This window comes from Emiliania huxleyi (genome assembly GCF_000372725.1).
Source record: "Emiliania huxleyi CCMP1516 unplaced genomic scaffold EMIHUscaffold_3, whole genome shotgun sequence".
NCBI classification, from domain to species: domain Eukaryota; phylum Haptophyta; order Isochrysidales; family Noelaerhabdaceae; genus Emiliania; species Emiliania huxleyi.
The window spans coordinates 808,019-817,439 of record NW_005199770.1 but is presented as its reverse complement, the minus strand read 5'-3'; the positions used below and the strand labels follow the sequence as shown (position 1 = coordinate 817,439).

Here is a 9,421-nt window from a genome sequence, read left to right as displayed (position 1 = left end):
TTGGGTACGATTGTGAGCGCCGCCGCTCATAGTCCTACAAGATGTAGGATTGCGAGCGCTACTGCTCGCAATCGGAGGCATGTTGCTAGGATTGCGAGCAGTGCTGCTCGCAATCCTAGACTTTGCTCGGATTGCGAGCGCGCTGGTAGTAGTCGTAGGCGTCACCAGTCACCTTGGGAGCGGAGCTGCTCTTAGTCCTAGAAGATGTAGGATTGCGAGCGTGGGTGCTAGCAATCGCACAGAGATGCTACGATTGCGAGGAGTGCTGCTCACAATCCTTCGACTTCTAGGATTGAGAGCGAGGCTGCTCTCAATCCTTCCGGTCTAGAAAAGAAGGTTCACCCTCCGTGGCGACAGGGGATCAAGCACGCGCGGCAAATCCGGTGCATGTGGCGCACTCCGCCGCCACGTCACGCGAGAGCCAGGCGAGCACCGCACCGGTCCGGTGCATGTGTATGTGCATCGAATGTGCATACTCTCTCTCTCGAGGTCTCGAGCACACGCAGGGGGGAGGGGTAGGGGGGTAGGGGGGTCGGCCACGGGACGTCCGTTACACGCCCAAATCAGGGGGTGTGGTAGGGTAGGCGAGCCCCTACCCTACCCCCTGACGCCTCGAACCCTGGGTGGCGGCCTAAGGGTGGGGTCGTGCGGCGTGCCAACCATGACTGCCGCGCGCGATCGGTGGGGTCGAGTCGCCGCGGCGGAGGGGGCCGAAGCGGGCCGAAGGGGGCGACGGGCCGTTCGGGTCGACGGCGAGGGGCGCACGCGTGACGGGCTGTCAGATTTGGGTGTCTGAGACAGCACACGGGATCATCGTCTCGCATGGCAGACTCTGCTGTCAGACTCTGCCAGACACGCGCTGTCGGGCTGTCAGAGATGTTAGACCTAAAGGTCGGCGCTTCGACCAACTAGGCCACCTTCTGCACCTAAAGGTCGGCGCTTCGACCAACTAGGCCACCTTTTGCGCAAAAGGTGGCCTAGATCAGGGCTGGTGCGTTAACGTTAACACACCTCAGGGGCAGCACTGACTACAGATCGTGTCAACACTTGGCGCAAAGGTCGGTGTTAACACAGTTGAACGGCAGTCCCAAAACAAGCGTTACAAGCCCCCTCCGGGTAAAACCCGGTATACCTGCAAAAAACAGGGTATACCCGAGAAATACCTGAGTCCGCGTCAATGCCGTGCGCGCCCTACTCCCAGGGCCCCTGCGCCACGTGCGGCGCGCACCGCCTGCTCAGGTACGCGCACCGCACCATGTGCGCTCGCTACAAGTGCCAAAAGGCAAGCAAGCGCGATGACCACGACGTACAGTGGGATCGACAAGGGTGGCTTTGTGCTGGCCAACCAGATCGGCTCGATTGATTCACCGCCATGGGTTGGTGGCCCACTGTTGGCGTCGAGCAGCTCACGGCTGCCGAGCTCCCTACCCGCAATCTCACTCACCTTCGTCCACAGAAGAATGCCCCTAGCCGTAATGTAAGCGCTATGCCATAGCCGTAATGCCATAGCCGCTTCTCGTATTTCGAACGTGTCATACTTTCACGTGAAGGAACTTGAAGGGGTGGGAGCTGGGACTAGGGGGTTGTACACTCTCTGAGGCCTCAGACCCCCCTCTGAGGACGGGTCGGACCCCTGCCTTGGCGGCACAGAGGGTTTGACTCTGACTCTCTGTGCCCGCCGCCTCTGTGGCCTCTCTTGGCTGATTTTGGCCTCAGAGGGTCCTTGGCCGCTCTGGCGTCTGGGGGGGCGCGGGGGCCCCTAGAGGGCGCGCGGCAAATCCGGTGCGCATGTGGCGCACTCCGCCGCCACATTCGTTGCCCGCCGAAAGAAAGCCCTCGGCGGCCTCCTCTCGAGGTCTCGAGATACACAGAGCGGCCAATAAAATTCGTCACGCGAGAGCCAGGCGAGCACCGCATCGGTCCGGTGCATGTGTATGTGTGCTCGAATGTGCATACTCTCTCTCTCGAGGTCTCGAGCACACGCACACTCTCTCGAGGTCTCCAGGTGTGGAGCCAGCCAGCGGCCCCTGGGTTCCGACATTTTGTTTGGGGGGAAGGGTAGGGGTCACCGCCGGGGTAGGGGTAGGGGGGTAGGGGGGTCGGCCACGGGACGTCCGTTACACGCCCAAATCAGGGGGTAGGGTTGGTCCCCTACCCTACCCCCTGACGCCTCGAACCCTGGGTGGCCTGTCAGGTGCGTTTTAAGCTACTCTCGTGAGGATGTGAAAGCACGCCCACCCTAGCGGGATTGCCCCCGAAGGCAAGTGCGTCTGATTCACAGCCTTGTTATTGAGAAGAATATACCTCCGACGGCGCAGCTTAGGAGCGTAGCGCGCAGCCGCCACCCAGGTCCTCGCGTCCCCCGTCGTTCGTCGTGATGTGGGCCTGGCTGGGCGACAACGGGCATCCGCAGCGGTACGAGCAGGCGACGAGCGACCTCCTCGAAGCCTTCTACCTGCAGGACGGCGATGCGGCGCGCGCGAGGATCGATATCGGCGGTGTCACATACGTGGTGAGCCGAGAGGCGCATGGCTGGATGCAGCGGCGGGTGGACCAGCCGCACAGGGCTCGGCCGGTGTTGCGGCTGCCCGCGGGGCTTGGGCCCGCCATATTGGCCAGCGCCGCCGGCCGCGCTCCCGGCGGCGCCGGCCGCGGCGCGCACGGCGGCGGCGGCAGAGGCGGCAGAGGCGGCAGAGGCGGCGGCGGGGCCGCCTCGGGCGCGTCGACGATGTTCGTCGAGACCTTCGAGTGCCGGGACTCTTCGGCGCTCGATTTGGCGGCGGTGCTGCGCTGGCGCGTGCTCCGGCCGGGCGAGTGGGACGAGGGCGCCACCGACCCGATCCTGATGTGCGATCTCGGCGAGGATGGCGAGTCGGTCGTTCGGCTGCCGTGCCACTCGGACGCGATCAGCTGCACCTTCAACCGGTCGACCGTCGAGCAGGCCTTCGCCTCGTCGCCAAAGTGCCCGACGTGCGTCCAGCCCCTCTGCGGCGCCCGCGGCGAGGAGGCGCCGCTCTCACCGCCGTTGCGCCGCTGCACAGGTGCGGCCAGCCCTACCCGCTGCCGGGGCCGCAGCCGAGCGGAGTGATGCGCTGCCGCGCGAGCGGCGCGTACGACTGCGACGGCCACCCGGGCTGCGGCGTGATCGAGGCGCCGCCCGGCTCCAATCAGGCGCACGCGTCGCCAGGCACCTCCGTGACGCGTCCACGACACGTCCCCGCCAGGTGCTGTACGAGTTCCCGAGCGGCATGCAGGGGCCGCAGCACCCGCGCCCTGGGACGGCGTACTCGGGTACGCGGCGCGCGGCAATCCTGCCCAACGACGCGACGGGCCGCGAGGCGCTCGCGCTGCTCCGCGCCGCCTTTGCGCAGGGCAAGGCGTTCGCGGTCGGCGACTCTGCGACGACAGGCGCCCCTCGCTGCTCTCTCTTCTCACGCACTCCCCTCTCCTCTCGCCCACTCCCCTCTCCCTTCCCGCTTCCCCGACAGGCCGCTCCGACGTGGTGGTGTGGCGAATCCATCAAAAGACGCAGCCCATGGGCGGCGAGACGCGGCACGGCTGGCCCGACGCAACCTACCTCGACCGACTCCGCAGCGAGTGCGCCACGGCCGCGGTCGTCCCGCCGTGAGCTTCCCGCATGTAGAGTCAAGAACACGGTGTGTGAGTGACATCAACGCCTTCAACTGCGGCGCGCGCGCTCACAATCGAGCGCTACACCAAGAGCTACTATATAGTTTGTGCGCGACTGCCTCGTCGTCCCTCGAGCGCTCATATGAAAACTCAAAAGGGGTTACTGTGCGCAATAAAAGAAAAACGTGCGGGGTCGCGCTCTCTACTCTCGGGGGGCAGGGGGCACGTCTGTTCTTCGTCTCCCGTCTTCCCGTGTCTGGCGCGTGGCGGTGCCGGTGCGCGGTGGCGCCGCGCGGCGTGCGCCAGTGCGAGTCGAAAAGTGCGAGCAACGCACAGTCGCCGCGGACACCGAACCCCCATGCCAATCCAGACCCGGCCCGACTCCCGCTGCTCTCGCACGGGCGCGTCAGCGCAACATATTCTCCCAGTGCACCGGCTTTGACGTGGCAGCCGGTCCAAGCGCCTCGAGCTTCTCCCGCGAAGCCCGTTCCGAAGCGTCTTCCGCATCCTGCAGCGTGGCCTCGAGCAGCTTCGCAGTGAGCAGAGCCGGCGCGCTGAGTCCAAGGTCTCTCCACCTAAACAGCAGCCCCTCGAGCCGCGCCTGGTACACCGAGTAGGCGACTCGCTCCATGCCGCGCGCCGGCGAGTGCATGTGCGAGAGCGTGACCACACCCAGCGCCATCGGCACCAGCTGCGAGCTCGCATAGTCGAGTACCACCGCCTCCCGCATGGCGATGGCAAGGCCGGCGCAGGTGGCGAGCAGGTAGATGAAGATGGTTGCGCGCTTGGCGTGCCGCACCCACGAATGTCGGACGTAGTAAGCGTTGAGCTTGAAGCACAGCGCCACGTCCGAGCTGCGCCACCGCTTGTGTTCGGACGACGAGAGCACGCAGACGAGGACAACCAGGACACGCTCGACTGGCTCCGGGAGCAGTGCGAGATGCGGGTCATCGGCCTGAGCTTCAACTACAAGCTGCAGTGGGGCTCAAACAAGGACGAGGACATCGGCACCGTCGTCGACCTGACCGGCCACCTCAAGGAGATCCTCGAGGAGGAGCAGGAGCGGCGGGGCGCGTGCGAGCTGCCGGACCGCTGCCCCATCCCGACCGTGCGGCGCAAGACGTTCAAGGAGCTGGGCACGCCGACCGTCCAGGCGAAGGAGATCGCGAGCCGCGTCCAGGAGTACGGGGCGGAGGAGCTGCTGGAGCGGGCGGAGCGCGAGCGCGTGCGGCTCGAGGAGGCGGGCGAGATCGACCGCGTGGCGGACGGGCAACCCGAGGACGCGCCGCCCTGCGACGACTCGCTCGTGGGGGCGGAGCTGGAGATCTGCTGGCGCTACTGGGTGCCCTACACGGACGCGAGCGGCAGGCAGCGCCGGAAGGGCGCAAAGATGTGGTGCCTCGGCACCGTTGTGCAGGTGTGTCGTCGCCCGACCAGCTGCCTCCCCATGCCACTCGTCCACCTCGCACACACTCATGCCACATGATGCTCACTGCGCCACACTCGCCCCAATCGCGCAGATCGCCAACGGCACGACCGACAAGCAGGAGCCCGACAAGCAGGAGCCCGACAAGCAAGAAGCTCGCCAAGGCCGGCGCGGCGCGCATCCGTTGGCCGGCAGACGCCGAGCGCGACGAGCACGTGTCGTGGTCTTGGGAGATCCTGACCGAGGCCAACTTCAACGACGACGTGCACATCGGCTGGAGGCTTTCGGCGGGCGAGCTGCGGAGGCGCGCCGGTGCGCGCAAGGAGCGCGCGGCCATGTAGTGGCCTTCTAGAGGCCCGCGATCGCGGTAGAGCGCGCGTCCGCACAGCGCAGCAGCCGGAAAGTTGCACTATGTATGTGTCCGTTGTGGGTGTCCCTGTGGTCGCCAGGCTGTCGCCATTGGCTTGTGTGACTGCCCGTGGCAGCAAGTGCTTTGCGCGGGTGTATGAAATTAAGCCCGACGGCTTCCCTCCAAAAACGCGGATTTTCCCCTCCCGACCCCTACCTCTGTCGGCTCTGCGCGAACAGACGTACCTAGACACGCACACACGTGTCCTCCTCTCACAACGACGAGACCTCATGTGTGGGTCTGTGCTCATTGCTGGATGGCGGGCCGGTGCAGCGCTCTTCATCTTGCTGGAACTGCGCGCTCTCTCCGACTCTCATGGTGCGCGCTGCTTGCCCCACGCCTTCGCAGAGAGGCCGCCAAATCGCGCGTCGCCGCCATCCGTGGCGTGCGGGCGGGTGCGCTTGGCGCCGGCCTTCTCGGCCGCGCCGGAGCTGCCGGCAGCCTCGCGCGCGAACTCGGGACTGGGCACGTCGCTCGCCATCTCGCGAGCGTGCCGCGCGTGGTCCTCCTTCGACGCCTCGACCCACGGCGCCCTCGCCGCCTCGTCCATCGTCTTCCACGTCGCGCCGAGCGCCCTGCCCGCCTCGGGCACCTTCATGCCGGCGTAGGCATCCGACTTGCGCTCCTGCATCGACCAGAGCATGTACGCCGAGAGCGCCTCCTTCGGCGGGTCGTACTTGTGCTCGGTAGGCGCGCCCTCGCCGCTCAGCAGCTGGAGCAGCTCAAGACGCCGGCGAGCGGTGTCGGCGCGCGCCTCGTCGCGCCGTGCAGCGATGATGCGGCGAAGCTCCGCGGCGTCGTCGTGATCGCCGATCATCTCCTGTTTGCCGTACAGCTCGTCGCCGAGCTCGAACACGGTCGGCTTTGCGAGGAAGACGGCGCTGGAGCCGCCTCCCGACCCGCCCTCACGGCTGAGGCCGATGTTCGCATTGACCGCCAAGTGATAGCGCAGGTTGTTGCACAGAAGGTCGAGCTTCTCGGGGAGCGGCATCGTCGTCTTGCGGCGGCCTCGGCCGTTCGTCCGCTCGAAGGCGCCCTCCGCCTCGCCGATCGGCAACAGCACGGCCGCCGCCGGGGAGTGGCGGAAGGTCGCCACCGAATGCAGGTCGCCCTGACCCAGCTCGAAGGTGTACAGGCGGAGATCGTCGAATCTCCGCTCCACGGCGCGGACCGTCGGCTTGACTCCGTATCCTCGCAGCATCACGACCTCGACGCGCCCCTCGGCTGGCAGCTCGAGGTAGAGCGCGTTCATGGAGAGGGACCCGAGGCGGCCCTTCACAAACTCATCCTTGATGGTCTCTCGGCTGCCGGGCACGAGGGCACCCTCATTGCGCCCCTCCGCTGCCTTGAATCCGCAGTCCATGTTCACGGCGACAGTCGAGCGCGGCACGTACTTGGCCAGCGTGGCGCCCGCCTCGCGGCACAGGCTGCAGTTGAAGGCGAGGTGGTGCCGCTCGTTCGGGTCGTACGGGTCGCCGAGGCGGAGAACGCACTCAACGTGGAACCAGGTCTTGCATGCCTCGCAGTAGACCATGCGGAGATCCTCGCCCTCCTCGCGGCCGTACTGGCAGTCGTCCACGTAGCAGCATGCTCCCGTCGCCTCCTCCTCCTCCTCGAGCCCCTCCGCCCGCAGGTAGTGCCCGTCCTCGATGCACACCTTGTTGAAGATGTAGAGCGCCTGCGCCGCGTCCGCGAAGCCCCAGTACTGGAACCGCTCCTCCGCCGCCGCGCGCGGGCCGCGGCCCTCCGCCGCCGGACAGAGATGCCACTCGCGCAGCAAGCCCCAAAACTGGGCGAGCGCCGCCTGCCGAGCCTTCCGCTGCTCGTCCTTGGGCACGTGGCCGCGCCTGACGTCTGACTCCGCAGCCCTCGCCGCGTCGAGCATATGGTCGAGGCCGGCGAGCCCGGCGCTGGTGCCGGCGTCGGTGAGAGCTCGGTTGGGGGTCCGCGTCAGGCCAAGGGCGGCTCGGAGCTCCGGGAACTGGTCGATCAGCGGGGGCTTGCCGTCGTGCCAGACATTCAGCGCAACGAGCAGCTTGGGGCCGTTTTGGAGCGCCCACTCTGGCGCGTTCCTCAGGTAACTCTCACGTGCAGACTTGCTTGGCCCTTAATCTCGCGTCAAAGCGATTTTTATTGCCCCCCCCCCCCCCCCCAAATTTTAAACCCCCCAAAAATTGGTTTTCCGGGGGGCCCTTGGTAAACCCCCCAAAATTGAAGTGGGCCCCCCAAAAGTTTCCCCCCCCCCCCGGGGCAAATTTTAAACCCCCAAAAAAATGGTGTGGGCGCCCAAAACCCCCCCCCCCCCCCCCCCCAAACAAACCAACCATAAACCACCATAATCGGTTGGTAAACGCGCAGCAATTTGCCCACACAGTGGAGCCCGAAGTGAGGATGGCGAAGGACCCGGCAGCTAAAAATCTGTATCTCTCAAATCACCCACTTTTCGAGATGGTCGGAGATTGAGTGTGTTGCACCCCTTCGTGACCACGAAAGGTCCCATTTCGGCTCTTGGACCGCCAACACACCGCGGCGAGGGGTGCACAAGCAGGCAAGCAGGCTCGAAACCAGCTCGAAACCCAAGCTAGTTCCCGACAGACACGCACAGACCCTCGACACAAGCCCAGCCCGCCCAGAGTCACACCCCAGAGATCAACGGCGGCATCTGGCAAAATCTACATGCGGCTTCGCGCCGCCCGAGTCGACGACTTCGCGACCGCTTTTCATCGCCCGGAATGCTCGTTCGCGTCAACTCGCTTCTCATCAGCCCGAGAGAGAACTTGGCGCGCGAGCGGTGAGTGCGTCGCCCCACAAATGTTCCGGTGCCCAGCTTCCACGTCCGTGATGCAGGCCACTGCGCGCTCGACGAGGGCATCTGGGAGGGCATCCCCTTGCCTGCTCGGGCAACCCCGCGCTGCTCAAGAGCGCCGTCGTTGGGGCTGAGAACCTGGGGCGTGCCGTCGACGACCTGGCTCGAGCAGGCGCGCGGCACGCACACGATAGCAGTGCCAGCGCCTCGCCTTCCCACAGCCCCTGCCCCCCCCCCTCGTCGGCCGCGCACCTTCTTCTGCATCCTTGGCACATCCAACTCGAAGGGGCTCCGTGATACTTGGCAGGCGTTCCTTCGGGCCCACCCAGAGACGCCTTAGCGACACTTCAGAGACACTTCAGAGACACTTCAGAGACGCTTCAGAGACGCTTCAGAGACGCTTCAGAGACGCTTCAGAGACGCTTCAGAGACGCTTCGGAGACGCTTCAGAGACACTTCAGAGACACTTCAGTCACTTCAGAGACGCTTTAAAGACGCTTCAGAGACACTCCGAGACGCTTCAGAGACACTTCAGAGACACTTGAGAGACACTTCAGAGACACTTGAGAGACACTTCCGACACTGTAGAAGGGAGCGGCGCCCAGCCGCCGCCTCGCTCGCCTGCCCTCCCAGGCGCCGGGCCGTGACATTTCCGAGACATTTCCGAGACATTTCCTCTCCCTGCCCTCCCAGGCGCCGTGCGCCCGCTTCGGCCACACCAGCGTCGAGGTTGACGCCGACCACCCTCCCCTACCCCACAGTACCCTAACCCACCCTCCCCTACCCCACGGTACCCGAACCCACCCTCCCCTACCCCACGGTACCCGAACCCACCCTCCCCTCCCCCACGGTACCCGAACCCACCCTCCCCTCCCCCACGGTACCCGAACCCACCCTCCCCTACCCCACGGTACCCTAACCCACCCTCCCCTACCCCACGGTACCCGAACCCACCCTCCCCTACCCCACGGTACCCGAACCCACCCTCCCCTCCCCCACGGTACTCGAACCCACCCTCCCCTCCCCCACGGTACCCGAACCCACCCTCCCCTCCCCCACGGTACCCGAACCCACCCTCCCCTACCCCACGGTACCCGAACCCACCCTCCCCTACCCCACGGTACCCGAACCCACCCTCCCCTCCCCCACG

The 9,421-nt window shown here is 65.9% G+C and overlaps 2 protein-coding genes across 2 annotated transcripts; one reads left to right on the top strand and one right to left on the bottom strand.

Moving 5' to 3' along the window:
- Positions 1–2,377: 2,377 nt before the first annotated feature.
- Positions 2,378–3,628, top strand: EMIHUDRAFT_195235 (hypothetical protein; the record flags this gene model as incomplete). The annotated part of the gene is made up of 5 exons (XM_005775211.1): positions 2,378–2,512; positions 2,741–2,970; positions 3,042–3,195; positions 3,255–3,386; positions 3,527–3,628. 5 exons carry the CDS (start codon positions 2,378–2,380, stop codon positions 3,626–3,628), a joined length of 753 nt encoding a protein of 250 aa, XP_005775268.1.
- A 2,150-nt stretch (positions 3,629–5,778) lies between these two features.
- Positions 5,779–7,802, bottom strand: EMIHUDRAFT_195232 (hypothetical protein; the record flags this gene model as incomplete). Its single annotated transcript, XM_005775210.1, has 3 exons — positions 5,779–7,143; positions 7,303–7,571; positions 7,790–7,802. The coding sequence occupies 3 exons, from the start codon at positions 7,800–7,802 to the stop codon at positions 5,779–5,781; spliced, it is 1,647 nt and encodes a 548-aa protein (XP_005775267.1).
- Positions 7,803–9,421: the final 1,619 nt, after the last annotated feature.